The sequence below is a fragment of the Mastigoproctus giganteus genome, chromosome 2, assembly GCF_048544385.1.
Source record: "Mastigoproctus giganteus isolate SK-2022 chromosome 2, ASM4854438v1, whole genome shotgun sequence".
Classification (NCBI taxonomy): Eukaryota; Metazoa; Arthropoda; class Arachnida; order Uropygi; family Thelyphonidae; genus Mastigoproctus; species Mastigoproctus giganteus.
Window position 1 is genome coordinate 240,746,767 of NC_143576.1, and position 19,464 is coordinate 240,766,230.

At 38.1% G+C, this 19,464-nt stretch overlaps 1 protein-coding gene across 4 annotated transcripts in view; it reads right to left on the minus strand.

Annotated features, from left to right (window-relative positions):
- LOC150090305 (protocadherin-like wing polarity protein stan) overlaps positions 1-19,464 on the minus strand; it is a 426,116-nt gene that overhangs the window by 2,384 nt on the left and 404,268 nt on the right. For all 4 annotated transcript variants that reach the window (XM_090389794.1, XM_090389793.1, XM_090389795.1 and 1 more), the window contains one exon: positions 11,814-12,030. In XM_090389794.1, coding sequence (XP_090245920.1) covers positions 11,814-12,030 — 217 coding nt within the window. The remainder of the gene's footprint in view (positions 1-11,813; positions 12,031-19,464) is intronic.

Consider the following 19,464-nt stretch of genomic DNA (forward strand, 5'->3'; position numbering starts at 1 on the left):
TAAACACAATAATTATTGTCACTTCAAAAATAAGTATAATAAAATCCACTTACCTCGTAACTGAATTTCAGCAAGCAGTAATTTAAGGAATAAAAAATAAAAACTTAAAATTTTCACAATTAAATTTATAGTAGATTTAAGTAATGTTTTCATTAAACAAAGAAAAAAACTATGTTGTGCAACAAGGAAATAGGGAAAAAAATCATCTATTTAAGTAATATTAATATACTATGACTTTTGGATAATAACTCAAAATACAAATACTAATAATGGATTGTTTTCTATTAATATCTTCATAAATATTAAAATAAAATAATCATAAGTTATAGTTATAGATGAATCATGAGAAGATATTGCAATGCACTAAAATAGATTCAACTAGAATTTGTCATGAAGATAATGACATTCCAGGAAAAAATAAATGCACCTTTAGACTACATATTTCACTTCATTAGCATGTCAGTTGTTTTCATTTCATGTGAGGAGGAAAAAAAATTACAGATGTTTGATTTGTAATGAATGTAAATATTTAAAAAACTAAATTAACAAAACAAAACAAAGCTTTAATAGATATTTAGTTTAGTACCTATCTCTGTATAAATGTAAAAAAAAGAAAAAAATGCAGAATAATTCCAAAGTAACTTTACAACTTCAGAAATTTATAATCATTTTCCACACAAAAGACAAAAAATCAATGGCAATGAAGAAAAATACATGATGTTTCTTTTTCATCAGTTTATAGATTTTCTTGATCACTACAGGTACTACTGTAGAAAAAAACTAAGTTAGTAACACAAGTGAAACACATGTTTCACTTGTGTATACTGTAACAGGAATCCTCTCAGGAGATCCACCATGCATGAGTAGCATTGAAATTAGTATTAGTATTGGCAATATGATGCAAGAAAGCAGAGTTTATATAGCACCATTCAAAAATAATAATAATAAAAAAAACTTAATTTGTCCAAGCCCTCCTAAAATGTATTCAATTACCCACCTCCACAACACTAGGTGGAAGTTTATTCTAACAACTGATTACCCTTTGACTGAATTCAAATTTCTACATATTTATTCTGCAGTTATCCTTTGCCAACTTGAAATTTACTCCTGCTTGAATGTTTTGTCTCAGAAAGAGTAAATCAGCATCAGTTTACTTAACCTTATACACTTCAATTAGGTCAGCCAGCAGATGCCTAGTTTACAGTGACTGCAATTTACAGAACCCGTCTTTCTTGATCAGAAAGACTGGATCAAGAAAGACTGGAGGTTCTGTAAATTCTTTTGTGCCTTCAACTAATCTTGTTGCTCATCTCTATATCATTTCCAACAGATCTATATCCTTCCTAAAAAGAGGTCTCCAAATTTGTATACAGTAATACCCCGACTTACGCTACCCCAACTTACGCGAACTCGGAGTTACGCGGTTCTTGATTTTTTTTCGTTTGGAACGCTGCCGCCCACTATCTTCAAGGTCGTTTTTCATATGTTATCGATATACGGTGCGACGGCGGAGAATGAGAGCGAAAGATGAACAAAATTCAACTTTGCTGCTTTTATGTTTTTTATATCAGTGAAGGGGAAACACATTTCACCATAATAACGTAAAAACCAACACAATTCCAGCTATCGGTATAATCGCAAATGCAATTAGATCGAGTTTACTACCAGTTTATAACAGATTTCACTAGCAGAAACGCAACTGGATTTTTATTGTTTTATGGTAGTAATAGTAACCCCTAGAAATGTGAGGTGTTAATAGTGTATCTCTGCCTTTATGGTGTTGTTTATTCAGTTGCTACATGCGCGCAGCTTTGTTTATGAGTATCAAGCATGCCTCCTCGTTTTGTAATTGTGCTTTATTCCCTAAAAATGAGTAAAATACTTAATTAAAAGGTGTGAAAAGGAAGCGTCCTGGTGAAGACACTGCAGATTCAGAGAGAAAAAGAAAAGCAATTATCGATAAACAGAGGCGGACTGGGTCAAAAATTCTTACCCGGGAAAATTTATAGTGGCCTCATACTATGGTTTATGGCCAAAATCACACTGGCCCACCGGGGTTTCCCCGGTAAGGCTTATGGCCAGTCCGCCTCTGTCGATAGAGAAAAAATATGAAATTGTGAAACGCTTTGAGCGAAATGAAAGACCATGTGATATTGCACGTGCTACAGGCCTAAATGAAGCAACAGCGAAAAGCACATGACAATTGCAAACTTGACAGGTTGAAAATTGAAAAGGGCTCAATTGTAAAGGGCTTAAAAATTTTAGAAAACAGACTCCAACGAAGAACGCGTTATAGCTACAAAGCAAGGAATAAAAAAAAAATTATTAGCTTGCTACGAAGAAATTCTGCGTGAAAAAAAGAACGCGCTGTGTTGTCAGACGAATTTGTTAGATTTTATGAAGCCATCGACATCGAAATAACTTTTTTACGTAAGTCATTTGTTTTTTTAATACATATTTTGTATTAATATGTATAAAGAACTGCAATTTTATTAATATTTTTCTTCTAAACTAGTGTTTTTGTTAGTCCTTGGTCCCAATTAAGCAAAATTTATATGTATTTATATGCAAAGTTGTACCCCGACTTACGCGAATTCGACTTACGCGATTTTCGTCGGACCCACCTATCGCGTAACTTCGGGGTATTACTGTACAGTATTCCAGATATAGCTTAACCATTGCCTTATACAATGGGGTAATTACCGCTTTTTCCCTGCTGGTAAAGTTCCTGTACATTACTGACAGAACCCCATGTGCTGTTCTAGCAGATTGTTTGTTTGTACTGAAGAGGGAATTTCATGTCAGACTATAAAACTACCCCTAGATCTTTTTTGTATTCCAGTGCTTTGAGTTTGGCACCACACAAATGGTAAGTTATTCTGGTATTACAGCTATCAAAATGCATACCTTGCATTTATCACTGTTGAACTTTAATGCCATTTTACAGTCCATCTAGATCCTCTTGAATTTGTACATCCTGATAACTATAATTAAATCAGTAACTTTAGTGCAAACGGAGTGTTTGAATCATGCATGGCAAGAATACTGCAATGCTGTATCACTCAATATTAAAATGAATGATACAGGCATATCTCCAAAGTATGAAAAAAAAATCAATATACTATATTAATTATGAACTTTATCATTCACAATGAACTGTTTTTTGGCATCTACATGTCAACTGCTATGTCGGTACTTGTAACTGAAGCCCACAAATTAAAGGTATTACAAGGGATCATGAATAGTCACAACAAAACAAAGCATTCATCCAGTGGCTAGTTGGTTGGTGGAACAGACTTCCATCCCTTGTTGTGGAAGTTGATAGCCTAAATAAATTTAAGGCTCAGCTGGACAGGTATTTCGAACGAACGGAGGGGTGAAACGGAAGTGTTTTTTTTTTTTTTTTGGCTGATGCTGCATATGCTTGCTTTCTTGCATCATATGCCTCTACTAATGCTAATGCTAATTCTGTTTTGATATGGTGGCATAGTGGCAAGCACACATTCAAATGTGCTATTTCTAGTGAAAAGTGTACCTTTCATGTTAATGGGAAAGTCAACACTCCCAATGTTAGAGTGTGGGGCAGTGACAGGCCTAACAAGTAACTGAAACAGGTACACAATAGTCCTAAAGTAAATGTTTTCTGTGTATTCAGTTCAACAAAAGTTTATTGGCCTTTCGTTTTTAGTGAAAAGTCAGTAGGAATTTAAAGAAAAGACAGCAAAAGTATTGTGCATCTTTTTTTTTTTTTTTTTTTTTTTTTTATTATGAAATTCCCAAACACGAGAGGTATTACAACCTATAGTTGGGTTGGAGGTTGGGAAGACGAAAGAAGATATTTGTTGACATTAGACTTGAACTTCTGTAGACTGTAATTTTCAGAATATACGTATGAAGGAAGGCTGTTCCAGAAATCGGCAGCTGAATAAATAAACAAGGAAGATGAAAAGTTGGTTCTGTGAGTTTGAAGTTAAACTGTAAATGGATGTTGACTGGTGGCGGCACGTGTTTGGATTGTTTTGAAAGAGAGAGCAGGAATTATAAAGCCAATTCAGAAGAACATTGCCCATGGAAGTGTCTGTAGAAAAGGCATGCAGCAGAAACAGAACGTCTATGAGACAGAGAGTGGAGAGACTCTGTTAGAGATCAGTCATTAATAAACCTAATTGCCTTCTGAATGGAATCTAGAAGCCTGAGAAAGGTTTTGGGGGCACCGCCCCAGATGTGCGAACAATATTCCATGGTAGGGCAGACTTGCGATTTGTACAGAGTGAACAGAAAAGTAATGCCGAGAGCGAAAGAGAACACCAAGTTTTTTAGATCCAGAGGAAGCAATATTTGTAATGTGCATGTGCCAAGAGAGATTACAAGTCAGGGTAATCCCTAAACAGATATATCATCTTGCCTAGAAATCGGAGTGTCAGAAAAGATAAGAATAGAAGCAGAAGAATCCTTTTTGCCAGATATAAGACAGGACTAAGTTTGAGAAGGATTGAAATCCACTAAGTTGTCTTTGTCCCACTGGAGAATTACCTGGAGATTAGCATTTAAGGAATTGGTAATGGATATTCAAGAAGTTGAAGCTGATTGAGCAGGGCGAGGTTTCTCAAACTGGAAAGTGGAATGCAATGTGCTATCATCAGAAAAACTATGGATAGGATTTCCAGTCAATCAAAGAAGTTCATTAATATACAAGAGGAAAAGAGTGCGGGAAAGAACTAAACCTGGAGGAACACCAACATTAGAGAAGAAGTTAGAAGACAGAGCCATTTACCATCACCCTCAGTGAGCAGTCAGAGAGAAAACTGGATAATCATTTACAAAAAACAGTTCTTTAGCCTTGATGGTAGTTACATCTTTAAGTAATTCCAATATCAGTACATTGTGATCACTGTTACCCAGTGGCTCCTTTCTCTGCAAATTCTTAATGCATGAATAATCATTGCTGATAATCAGATCAAGAGTATAATTCCCCAATGTCGCCTCTCAAACTTGCTGTTTTAGAAAACAGTCATGCAATAAATCGAAAAAAGTCTCGCTAGTATGTGAGTGACCAACCCACAAGTTCCAGTCAATATCTGGAAAGTTAAAATCCCCCATTATAAGACATTCTAATTTACTGGCCCACTCTATTTCTCTGCACAATTGCTCATTATAATCATCAGATTCATTAGGCCTATAACACACACCTACTCTCATTTTTCGTTTCCCAGTGCTCATGTCACACCAAACAGACTCAACATTGCATTGTCCACCAACATCAATTGGATGCACTTCCTTAGATTTTGCGTGTTTAACCCCTACTCCCTTCTTGTCCTGTCTATCCTTTCTGTACACATTGTACTCCCCAAATTCCAATTCTGCACTGCTTATGTCTGTGTGACATCACGTCTCTGATATCCCAACAATATCTGCCTTTGATGTCTTGTCTAGCACTTCAAGCTCATCAAATTTATTAACTGTACTCCTAGCATTGGTGTACATGCAAGTATACATGCATCTGTTTCTACTCTTCATTACCCTAACACAGCCCATGTATTTACTTGTTCCACTATGACTCCCAACAGTCCTGGAAATCGCCATTGCCTTGCTTTCCATGCTGCTGCTCATTCTAATAGAAGCACTGCAAGAATAACTTTTGCCTCTGCCTGCAGCCACTGTTAACCTTTCAGTCTGTGTGTTGCCCCCAAGCTAGCAGTTTTCCGACCCACCTAACAATGCCTCAATAGCATCAGCAAATATTCTTGCACCCTTTTTATTTAAGTTTATCCCTTCCCTGTAGAAGCAGTCTCTCCTGTCAACAAGCACAGACCAGGCTGAAAAAAATTCAACTCCTTGAGCCTTGCACAATCTATCCAGGGCCGAATTGATGGACAAGGCTCTCATTATATACTGCCTCCTATAGTATCTGGGCAGAATTGTAGACACTTTCGAATTCAACCCTATCTCGCAACTTTTTTTCAACATTGACCTGTACTTGTTGAGTAAATCTGCAGATCTCTTACTCTTAATGTCATTAGTTCTAACGTGTATAACAATATCACCTTTTGTACCCTTAAAAGATGATATCTGCTCTACAGAATCATCAACCTTTGCCCCTGGAGACATACCCTGGTCCTGTTGCACCTATCCTTCTTGCATAGTATATTCCCCGTCTCCTGACAATAGTCACCAACAATAACTAGTTCCTGTGGGGCCAGCACATTCTGCCTTGGAGATTATCCTCTGTGATGCCTGATGCACAGGAGTGAGCTCTGCCATTGAGCTGGATAGCTGACAGCTTGATAGGCCCCTCATATTAATTTTTTCGAGGGCATTTAGCCTACACCTCAAGATCTTATAGCACCCATCAGAATGCTGAGTTGGTGCCTAATTTATTGACACTCTAGGCATCTAGCACACAAAACGGCATCGTCCTTGGCTAGATCATGTCCTGGTTTAGAAAATTCAGCAAACATTTCACATTTCGCACATTTTTTGAGACTGTGATGTGTTGGGGAATCGCCCCCTTCGTTTCTCCACAAGCAGTCTTGCTAGTCTGTGATCTTTGCTTTGCAGCTCTAGTCTGGGTCATGATTTTCATTTAAATACAGTTTAATTAACAATGAAATTTAATAAGATTAATAATATTTTTGATTAACTGACAATACTATACTAAGCTAACAGATTCCTAATACAGTGCATCGTATTATGTTATCTAGTTTTACATTATACCTATCAGTTCGAGATATATATGTTACGCAATATTGGTCCCAATACCGGGAGTTGTAACATCCAAAAATCACTGGTTAAATTCAAAATAAGAAGGGAACAAATGGTACTAAACCTATTCATTATCTTTGTAAAACACAATGTAGTATGTTAATTAACGAAGAATATGGTAAACTATCTAAAATACTTATCCCTTTACAGCAGCCAAAAGTCCACCGACCGTTCTCTTCCACGACCAGAACACACTAATACGCAACATTCTTCTCTTGAACAGCCTTAGCACATTTATTGGAAAACCAAGGTTTATCTAAAGGATGAGATTTTAAAGTGAAGTGTGGAATAAAGGATTCCATTCCTACAAGAATAATTTCACTGACACAATCTGAGCAAACGTTGATATCTGAAGTTTTGAAACAGTAATCCGACCAACGAAAGGAAGAAAATAAATCTTGCAAGTCATCCCATTTTAGCATTAGCATTAGTAGAGGCATATGATGCAAGAGAGAAATCTTATGCAGCGTCAGCCAAAAAAAAAAAAAAAAAAAAAAAAAAACACTCCCATTTCACCCCTCCGTTCGTTCGACATACCTGTCCAGCTGGGCCTTAAATTTATTTAGGCTATCACCTTCCACAACAAGGGATAGAAGTCTGTTCCACCAACCAACTACCCACTGGCTAAAGGCAAATTTCCACACATCTATCCTACATCTGTCTTTCCTATTTGAATTTATGCCCCTCAGGTGATTATTCTGAGCAAGAGGAAGAATCCCATCGGCATTGAGCATGCTCAAACCATTCAAGACTTTATACACCTCTATCAGATCACCTTGCCGGTGCCTAGTCTCCAGACACTGTAATTTGCAAAACTTTAGCATTTCTTCGTAAGAACAACCCTTTGTTCCATTTACTAATCTTGTTGCCCTTCTCTGTACTCGTTCCAGCAGCTCTACATCCTTCTTGAAATGAGGCCTCCAGACCTGTATGCAGTACTCAAGGTGTGGCCTGACCATTGCCTTATACAAAGGAATAATCACCTCCTTATCCCTGCTAGAAAAATTTCTGTATATCATTGACAAGACACCATGAACTACTCTTGCAACCTGTCTGCACTGCTCAGAAAACTTCATATCTGCCTGCACAATTACCCCCAGGTCCTTTTCATTCTCTACCACTGTCAGTGTAGTACCACAGAGTTGATACGTTTCTCTGGGGTTACTGTTTCCCATACGTAGTACTTTACATTTGTCAATGTTAAACTTCATTTGCCACCTCTCCACCCATCTGCTCAACCTTTCCAGATCCTGTTGCAGCAGCATACCGTCAGTAGTGTCCTTAACAACCCTGCCAACCTTTGTATCGTCTGCAAACTTGGACTTTAAGCTTGATATACCTTCATCAATATCATTGATAAATACAGAAAACAACAGTGGACCCAACACCGAACCCTGAGGGACTCCACTAATAACATTAGTCCATGAAGAGCACCACCCATTAGTTACCACCCTCTGTCTTCTCCCACTCAACCATCCTTTTATCCAGTGTAGCAACTTACCCTCAATACCATTCTGCTCCAATTTGTACAGACGTCTTCCATGAGCAACAGTATCAAAAGCTTTCCTGAAATCCAAGTATATGATATCAAAATTATTTTTTGCATCCAGTTCCTTTGTAACTACATTATAATATCCTATCAAATTTGTCAGACAAGACTTTCCCTTAACAAACCAATGCTGTGTCTGAATTATTGCTGCAGTCTTGTCTAGATGATCCTGCAATGCATCTTTAACCAGTGACTCCATTATTTTACCTGGAATAGAAGTTAAATTAACTGTTCTGTAATTACTCGTGTCACCCTTCGATCCCCCTTTGTGAATTGGTGATACATTTGCACATCTCCAGTCCGTGGGGACCTCCCCTGAGTCCAAGGATGCTCTCATAATTATGGCTAAGGATTTGCTTACTTTCTTTCCGTCTCCTGTAATACTACTGGATAGATAAGAAATATATAAATACAATGATAACCCAGTTTAATATAATATAATAAAATATATAATAATAAGTAGCAGTAGCTTTCAAGACTAACGAGTCTCTTTTTCAACTGATTTAAATACAACGGATAAGTGCAATGAGCTGAGAGTGAGACAAGTTATTCATTTTCTATTGTTGTTGTTGCATGGACGTGCGCTGTTTTACTCCAGTGTTTATCCAGCATTAAAATGATTGTCTCTAGGATGGGGTGTAGACGTATGCCTTTGTGGCAGTTTATCGCCTTTGGATTGTTTAATATGTTAAGTGACTCTAGCCATAGGTGGTGGCGAAAGTGTCGTGAGTGGTCTACTATTTCGAAGTCACGTTTGGGATCAAGATCGTGGTTGGTGGCCCAAAAATTCCGCGACATTTGGACCCCAGTACACCAGGCCCATTCATTACAATTCGTTCCCTTTACAGCCATAATGTTTACAACGATTGTGTGCAGTTACAAAAGTCCTTCTTTTCAATAACCCGCAATAGACAACATCTACGCTTTGCACATAGATGCAAAAGCAATCGAATCATACCTAAAGGGTTCCGCTATAAAACTCCGCTCCACAACTCTCGCATGGATCATGCCTGTTTTAATAAACTCTTCTGACCTTAGCCATTTGAGAATAAACATAAATTTATTTTTAAAGATATAATAAAAAGATCCCAGATAATAAAAAGATCATAGAAAACTGGCATGATATGATTTAAGTGGTTAAGCAAAAAACTGTTTATCATGGTCAGCATTACTTTTAAATTAATATAAAAACTAGTCAAAACCAGTGAAACATTCATAGAGAAGTTTTATAATCTAAGTTTTATTATCTAAAGCAATGAAACATTCATTGCTTTAGATTATAAAATTTACATCTGAAATTACTAGACTTAAGATCAGACTTTCAGACATCTCTAAAACAACAGTATTTTAGTGAGGAAGAAAATATGGGTGAAACAGAGGCACACATTCTACATTGCACGCTACCAAGTTTCATCTAAAAAAAAAAAAAAAAGTAAAATGCTGAAATGCTGTTGCTTTCACTTGGTTCCTGTTTGTGACTTTCACTATTTTCAAACTGTTTTTTAGCCAAAATAAAATTTTGCTTTTATGTACTTACAATAAATTAGCTTTATTTCGATTCCATATAATGTAAAGTCTGAAATTTTTACCAAAGATATTCAATATACACTATTCTACTATATATATTTCTTGGAATTAATGGTTAATTCTAGAGGCCATCCACATGATGGGTGTATGACAATGACAATTTCAGTGACAGGTGGATGAAAATAAAAAAAAAAAAAAGGTAGGTCCATTCATACAAGGTGTGACAGCACCTTCCACATAGCAGGCATACCCACTCATTGGACAGTACAAAGAATGAGATACCAAAAACCAACTGTTGGAAACGTTGTACACCAATGGAAGACAGAAGGTAATGTGATCATTCAATCCTAAACCAAGCAAGCCACGTTTAAATGGCTAGAGTATGCTGGCAGTTGACATGGATAGAGGAAATTATAAAGGCACCAAATAAAAATTGGTATATGAAATTTATTGCATTCAATATACAAACATGGAGATCATTCTGTTCCCACTGAAGACTGAGTACTTGGTGCTAAGGTTTGGGATTATGTTCGACTTAGAGATAAATACCACTATCCATGGTTTTGGCCCAAGTTGCTAATATCTTTATAAATTGTATAGCATCACCTACAGGTGAAACTGGCATGCATCGAAAAATCTGAGACAGTGCCAGAACTATTTCAAAGCTACTGGTTTCTCATCAGCTTGTGGGTCACCTCTATTAGCAAATCAATGCAAAAGCATAATTAATGTACTTTTCTTGATGGTTGATGATCAGCAGTTTTTTGAAACAGTTGTCCTGGCAGTGTCCCAGATTTTTAAACATATAGCAGATTCAGGAAAGCCCAAACCTTAGTGCCAAGTATTCAGCTTTGGTTTCAGATGGAAGCAGAATGATCTACATAATCAAAAGTGGAACACATAAAGCATAGTAGTTTTATTTTATTTTGACTACTGCATTGAATTATCCTCCTGCAATCCTACAATATTGTACAAAGGCACCATTAATGAGCTGACTTGAGAGGTAGTTGACAGAATTGGGATAAGTGTATGATCAACACCAATCAGAAAACACTGCATGATCATGGAGTCATGCAGCTGCTTTGTAAGCTGTCTCTTAACAGCGCACATCACTATTTATACCTGATGCAGAGAATGGAAGCACTTGGATATTACAGCAGTGGCAGAACACAACGCAGAGTGATGAATCAGACCACACAGTTCAGACATGCACTGGTGGTGGTAGGTTGATGATATAGGCCTGTTATATGTGTTTTAGACTTGGTTCACCAACTGACATCAATGAAACTATGAAAGCAGTTGTCCATTGTAACATTCTGAAAAAACTTGAATCCCTAGCATTGTGGCAATTATTTGGAGGGAACATTATTAGTATCGGCATTGACAGTATTGGAGATGGCTGATGTCATCTCATGGCAGCAACTTATGTATAATTTCTATTTTAGGGATATGAGTGCAATGTTTTTCAGGGCACACAGACATGCTTCTCTGGGATAAAAAAAAAACAAACAAACCTTTTTATAGGTTTTTTATGCTCTTGATCATCACAGTATGAATGGCCGTGAGATTTGCTTCCCTAAGCACTTTCAGTCTTACTCCTTTGTACGCATCTGCAATAATCTCAGTCTTTTTAAATTTGTTGTACAGATGTCTGATGGTATGCTTGTTCAGAGACACATATTCATTGCTCTATTTCCCTGCCATTCTCTGAGGGCTTAACAAGTCCAATTTCTAATGTAATTTTCCCAAAATGAATTTTGGAAAGTCATATTAGAAAGGATAAGTGAAAAAGATAAGGATAAAAAGAAACAAAAGAAAGATTACATTAATATGTTTAATTTCTTTTAGAACATATATAGAATGCTATTGTGCTCAACTTAAGAGTTTCACATTTTTACCAGTGTTATTAATATATAAGACCACACTTTTTTGTTGAAAGTATATAAATGCAATAATATTTTAAGATAATACTCACTCGGATTCTGATGATACTTCAGCTGTTGTGAGGGGTGGAATAACTATCCTTTGTCCTGCTACAAGGGATGATAATTTTGGGGATGTTTGACTGCTAGTTTCGACAACTGCATCATCGGCAATGGAAGATAAGTTATTATTTACAATATTCATGTTTTTTGGCAAGCTATCTGCTCTTTCTGGTACAGGAAGCTTTTGTTCAGGACTGGGACTTTCATCTAAAATATTAAATGGTAAATGACATCAGTTAGATCATAATGTTTAATTTATACAGTTTATTTCCTTTTTCTTAAAACCTGATGTATTAAAAAAGCCAATGTGATTTTTAGAACCTAACTTCACTTATACATACAAGGTATGGCAATAAAGTAGTAGTAGTGGCTAATGATGAAAGAAAGCAAGCTTATAAAGCCTCAGCCAAAAAAAAAAAACACTACACACTTCTTCCATCTATACTTTCCAAGACTTTGGCTAGTTCTTCCTTTAATTTATTCAAACTATACACTTCCACAACAACAAATGGAAGCCTGTTCTAACAATCAACCACTGGCTGGCTGAAGGCAAACTTCTGCAGATCTATCCTGCAACCATCCTTCCTCAACTTAAATTTATGCTCCCTCATGTGTGTAGTCTCAGCAAGAGGAAGAATGCCATTCGGTTCCTGAACAGGTGCAATAAAAAAAATGCAAAGTGAAGGAGTTCAAAATGGTTTTATTTTTATTTAAAGTAATCACCACTTAATTGAACGCACTCATTACACTGTTCTAAAAGAGTAAGTAAAGATGTCCAAAGAGATGATGTTCAGTTCGGTCATTATGTTTCTCTTTATGTCCTCAACATACTGAAATCTCTTTCCTTTGAGGGCCATTTTCACCTTGGGAATGAAGAAGTTCACTGGTGCTAGATTGGGAGAATAGGGTGGGTGGTTGATCTGTAAAATGCCATGTTTCATTAGAAATGTCTTCAGAAGAAGGGAAGAATGGATGGGGGCATTGTCGTGCAACAAGAACCAGCTGCCTTTCTCTCGAAACTGCAGCCTCACAAGGGAAATGTGCTTCAATGGTTTGTTGAAAAACATGACTTGCATTGTCTTGATCCGGGACTTCTGTAAATGAAACTTTTTGGGCCTTAGAGATGATTTTGAAGTCTACTGCATGCTCTGATGTTTTATCTCCGAGTTGTACTGAAACACCCAACACTCATCTCCAGTGACAATACAGTCGAGGAAATCAGCATTACCCTGATAAGTCTGGATGAAGTTTTGCATGATGACACTCTCCATTGCTTCTGCTCATCTATGAGGCTGTGCAACAAATTTTACACATACCTTCCTTTTCTCTAAATTTTCATGCAGAATTCGATGAATTGTCTCCTTATTCATATTCAACTCATCAGCCATCATTTTGAGGGTCAAATGACAATCACTGCAATACAATTTTCTGAACTTTTGCAAACTCTGTTCACATTTTGAGAGGCTGACAGATGCCCACTTCTTGGGTCACAGTGAACATACCCACATCTGTCTTTGAACTGTTTATACTATTCAAACACACTGGTAAGATTTAACATTTCATTGCCACAAACAGTTTTTAATATTTCGTATGTTTCTGTTGTAGATTTTCCCAGTTTAAAGCAAAATTTATTAACCATTCGTTGCTCCGTTTCAAAATCGTGACATGGAATATTAACACTATTAACAAAACTGGTTGTTACTTGCACTATGTCAGCTTTACTGGACAATCTCTGTACCATCAACTGTAAGAGGAAGTTTTAACTACAACATGCTATGTCCACTTATTTTCAAAATCATTAAACATGACATCAACATAATACTGATGTGATTCTTCCTCTTGTTCAGATTATGAATCTGAGGAAGCATAAACTTTAATTGAGGAAAGACAGTTATAGAATAGATGCGCAGAAATTTGCCTTTAGCCAGCGGGTAGTTGATTGCCGGAACAAACTTCCATCTGTCGTTGTGGAAGTTGATAGCTAAGATAAATTCAAGGAAGAACACTGGACAAACTTTTGGAGCAAATGAATGGGTGAAATGGAAAGTTTTTTTTTTTTTTTTAATTTTATTTTTGTTGATGCTGTATAAGCTTGCTTTCTTGTATCATATGCCTCTACTAATGCTAATGACTGCAACAGCACCAGTCCAGGAACTTTATTGCCATACCTCATATAATAGTCCAAAAGTCAAACACTTGTGGCACCAACCAAAAAGAAAAAAAAGGGATTGAAAGAAAAAGTCATATCAGCAAGCAAATATAAAGCGTCACTTTGTCATTACTTTCAAAAATCCATAATAAGGAATACAATTTTAATGTAAATATAAGTAACAGTTGCAGCCTCCGTAGCCGAGTGGTCAGGAGCGGAGTGCAGTAGCACATGCTCTTTGAGTAGACAGGGGTTCAAGCCCCTGACTGCTAAATACGGTTGATCTGCCAACCTGCACTGGATCAGCGTGACAGATTATGGTCCATTTCCCTCAGCAAGAATTGTTGAGGAAGCTTCCATCCTGCAATGGGTTGATAATGGCTGCAGTTAACTTTTTAAGTAACAGTTAGTTTATTCATTATTCAGAGATTAATTTTTACACATTTTGTTTTAATAATTTAGTTAGTTTCATTTGTAAATTTAATTATTTTTTAATGAAGAAAAATTCTTAAGCTCTTTTTATCCCACTGTATATAGAATATTTCTGTGAATAATTACATAGAGGCCTATTGGGCCTATAAATTAAAAAGCTTATAATATGGGCATTTATGAATATTTCTTGTTAACGTTTTCTGATCAACAATAGCAATTTTAAAATAATATATTTGCAATGACATTTTTTTCCCTTCTGATTTCTTTGCACAGCATATGTTTTGCATACTATTTCACCAGATATGGAAGAAAGATACTCTAATCATGCTAGTGCACCTTGCACTTCAGTATATGTCACAAAAATCCCGTATTTCAAATATCTCCCTATAAATCTTGCAAGTAATTAGTATGACCCAACAGAATACCTGCCATCTTAAATAATTAAGAGCATAAGAAAGGACAGCTGTGCAGAACCTAAGAGGCAACCACTCCATCCACATTGGGATGACAGCTGATAAAAGCACTGGAATATGGCATCACAAAACCTCTAAAAGTTATGCTGAACAGGTAAACACACCAAGTTAATTTTCAGCATATTAGCTCAATAACCCCCTTCATCTTCAGGAATGTTAAGGCACACAAGTTGGACCTCCTAGTCTGCTCCATTCCTAGCATTAACTGACTGATGGTTTCTTCCAACAATCAATCAAACTAACCATTTGGTAAGTCAGCACTTATCAAATGGTTAGTTTCTAGCATATCTGCAGTTAAATCTACAAGGTTTAACTACATATACAGGGTGTCTCAAAAATACTGGTACAAACGTTTAGGGGAGGTAGGTAACATCTAAAGGAATGTGAATCGCATAGGAAACCATAACCAGAAACGTCACTGTAAGTCGGTACACGGCGCTGTTCATCAGTTCACGAGAGGAAAAATTTCTGGTTTACTCATTCAAGCAGTAATCGCCGCACGAAGGGCATGCATCGATATACGAACTGTGAGCTGGCAGACATGCACCTAGTGTGTGGATTAGTAGAGGGCAATGGAAGAGCCGCTCAACGAATTTATGGAGAATGCTTCCCAAACAGACATGTACCGGACCACCATTTGTTTGCACGTGTGCATCAAAATTTGTGCAATTATGGGTCATTTAGAGGTAACAGGAGCAGTGTGGGCAGACCATGTTCGACACAAACTCCCACCATGGAAGAAAGTGTGTCGAATGCCGTCCAGAATAATCCTACTACCAACGCACGTGCCGTTGCCTCTGCCTTAGGAGTGTCTCGCTGCAGTGTACAGCACGATGATTCCTTACATCCCTTTCATCTCCAAAAGTTCAGTTACTGCTCCCCCAAGATCATCCTGCACGTGTGGTTTTTGCGCAGTGGTTTCTCCAAGAAAGTGTTCAAGACTTGCATTTTCCAGCCTACGTTTTGTTCAGGGATGAGGCTTATTTCACTCGGGAAGGCTTATTCAATCAGCACAATGCTCATGTGTGGGCTCACGACAACCCACATGGTATGCACCCCCATGCGACACAACATCGCTTCGCAATAAATGTTTTTTTTTTTTTTTTTAGGAGCATTAGCAACTAAGGCCATATTGCTCCGGGAATATAAGGTGGTCATTCCCTGACCTTTCCACATCCTCCGTATTTGGTGGTGATGGGCTCGAACCCCGGTCTAATCAAGAAGCATGTGTTACGCACTGCTGCTCCTTCCCACCTGGCTACGGAGGCGCCTTTGCAATAAATGTGTGGACAGGTATGGTCGGTGATTGCTTAGTCGGTCCATACCTGTTACCATCCCGCATGAACTCCGCTAAATATCAGATCTTTCTTGAACAAGTTCTACCAGGGTTACTTGACGATGTTCCAGCAAATGTGAGACGCAACATTTGGTTTCAACATGACGGAGTGCCTGCCCATTATGGAAGGTGTGTTCGTGACCATTTGAACAGGCGTTTTGGGCGTCGATGGATTGGCCATGGTGGACCCGTTGCCTGGCCCCCATGCTCACCTGATTTATCGAGAATTGATTTCTTTCTGGGGAGGGGGGCCCTCAAATCTATCGTGTATGAATCGCCTGTGGAGACGGAAATGGATCTCATCTGCGCTGCTGCTAATGTCAAAGAAACTTCAGGTGTGCTCAACCGTATCCGCCAATCCATGCTGCGTCGGTGTCACGCATGCATCGCGTCTCATGGTGGAACCTTCGAGCATCTGTTGTAACATCATGAAATCCATCCATCTCGTACTCCATTGTTAAACTCCACTAAACACTTGGAGCTTTTTGACTTCCTCTCTTTGCAACTTGACTTTCTCTAGTCCAACTTTCCTAACAGTGAGGTAATTTCCTTTGGTGATTTTAATGTTCACAACTCTAGCTAGCTTCCGTTTTCTAGTCACACCGAATCAGCTGGTCGAGATGCTGAGGCTTTTGCAATTACTAATGACCTTGCACAGATTGTTCATTTACCTACAAGAATACCAGACAATCCTAATCATACAGCTAACACGCTTGATCTTTTTCTCACAAACAACCCTTCTAAGTACATGGTCCAAGTGAGAGGTCCTTTAGGCACTTCAGATCACAACTTGGTGATTGTCTCTTCTCTAATGGAGCATTTATCTCATGGCTATTTCCAACCTCGTGTTGTTTGGCCTTACAAGAATGAAAAATGGGATGACCTGCAAAATTTCTTTTCTTCTTTTCCTTGGTCAGATTACTGTTTCAAAACTTCTGATGTCAACGTTTGCTCAGATCATGTCAGTGAAATTATTCTTGCAGGAACAGAATCCTTTATCCCACACTCCATTTTAAAACCTCGTCCTTTATCTAAACCTTGGTTTTCCAATAAATGTGCTAAGGCTGTTCAGAGAAGAATGTTGCATATCGTAATTGGCTTGTTTCTAATTCTTCAGTTTCATTTTCTGCCTACACCAAAACTCGCAGCAATTGTACAGCAGTTATTAATCAGTCCAAAATAGAGTTTGAACAGGCTAAGAGTAGAAAACTTGCTTCTTGCCCTAATGGTAGCCGAGCATTCTGATCCCTTGCTAAAGCTATTGGCCGCAACTTTTGCCCATCTCTGCTCTCACCTCTGTCCAAACCAGATGGTTCTGATGTCACTTCAACAGAAGGATAAAGCTGAACTGCTAGCATCCCATTTTTCTTCCAACTCATATATTAATGATCTTGGTAAAACACCTCCCACCATTCCCAACACACTCCATTCAATACCTCCTGTGGTCTTCTGTCAAAAGGATGTCAGAAGGATTTTGACGAATCTTGATGCTAAGAAAGTTCCAGGTCCCGATGGTATTTCTCCACTTGTTCTCAAAACCTGTGCTCCTGAACTTACTCCTATTCTTTGCTGCCTTTTTTCACTTGCTTATTCCAAAGGTGTTTTTCCTTCTGTTTGGAAATTTGCTCATATCCAGCCAGTTCCTAAAAAGGGTGACAAATCCCTCCCATCCAATTATCGTCCCATTGCAATTACTTCTACTCTTTCTAACGTAATGGAGAAATCAATTAACCGCCAACTCTTAAACTACCTAGAAACCTTCCGTCTGATCAACGATCGCCAGTATGGATTCCGTCAGTTTTGATCCACTGGTGATGTTCTGGCTTATGTTACCCATTTATGGACCAATTCAATGGAAAGGTTCGGTGAAACACAAGTAGTTGCTCTTGACATCTCAAAGGCTTTCGATCGTGTTTGGCATAAAGGATGGAAGCTTGTTTAGAAGCTTCCAGTGCAGACAGGCTGCAAGAGTAGCTCATGGAGTATTGTCAATGATATACAGGAATTTTTCCAGCAGGGATAAGGAGGTGCTTATTCTATTGTATAAGGCAATGGTCAGGCCACACCTAGAGTACTGTATACAGGTCTGGAGGCCTCATTTCAAGAAGGATGTAGAGCTGCTGGAACGAGTACAGAGAAGGGAAACAAGATTAGTGAATGGAACAAAGGGGTGCTCTTACGAAGAAAGGCTTAAGTTTTGCAAATTACAGTGTCTGGAGACTAGGCACCAGCGAGGTGATCTGATAGAGGTGTATAAAGCCTTGAATGGTTTAAGCATGCTCAATGCTGATGGGATTCTTCCTCTAGCCAGGAAAAATCACCTGAGAGGGCATAAATTCAAATTGAGGAAAGACAGATGTAGGATAGACGTGCGGAAATTTGCCTTTAGCCAGCGGGTGGTTGGTTGGTGGAACAGACTTCCATCCCTTGTGGTGGAGGTTGATAGCCTAAATAAGTTTAAGGCTCAGCTGGACAGGTATTTTGAACGAACAGAGGGGTGAAGTGGAAGTGGGTTTTTTTTTTCTTTTTTTGGCTGATGCTGCATAAGCTTGCTTTCTTGCATCAAATGCCTCTACTAATGCTAATGCTAAAGATGGAAGCTTCTAAACAAGCTTCCATCTTATGGTATGCCAACTGTTTTTAGTAATTGGTTATCCAGTTTTCTCTCTGATCACTCACTGAGGGTGATGGTAGATGGCTCTCTGTCTTCTGACTTCTCCATTAATGCCGGTATCCCCAAGTTTCAGTTCTTCCCCCCTCTCTTTTCCTCTTGTATAGTAATGACCTTCTTCCATTGACTGGAAATCCTATCCATAGTTTTGCCGATGATAGCACATTGCATTCCACTTTCCATTTTGAGAAACCTTGCCCCGTTCAATCAGCTTCAACTTCTCGAAAATCTGCTACCAATTCCTTAAATGCCGATCTCCAGTGGGGTAAAGACAACTTAGTTGATTTCATTCCTTCAAAAATCTAGTCTTCTCTTATATCTCGCAAAAAGGATTCTTCTGCTCCTATGCTTATCTTTGGTGACAGTCCGATTTCTAGGCAAAATGATATTTCTCTTTTGGGGATTACCCTGACTTCAAGTCTCTCTTGGCTCAGGCACATTACAAATATTGCTTCCTCTAATTTAAAAAACTTGGTTTTCTCTTTCGCTCTCAACGTTACTTTTCTTCCAACCAGCTGCTCACTCTGTATAAATCGCAAATCTGCCCTGGCATGAAATATTGTTCCCACATCTGGGGTGG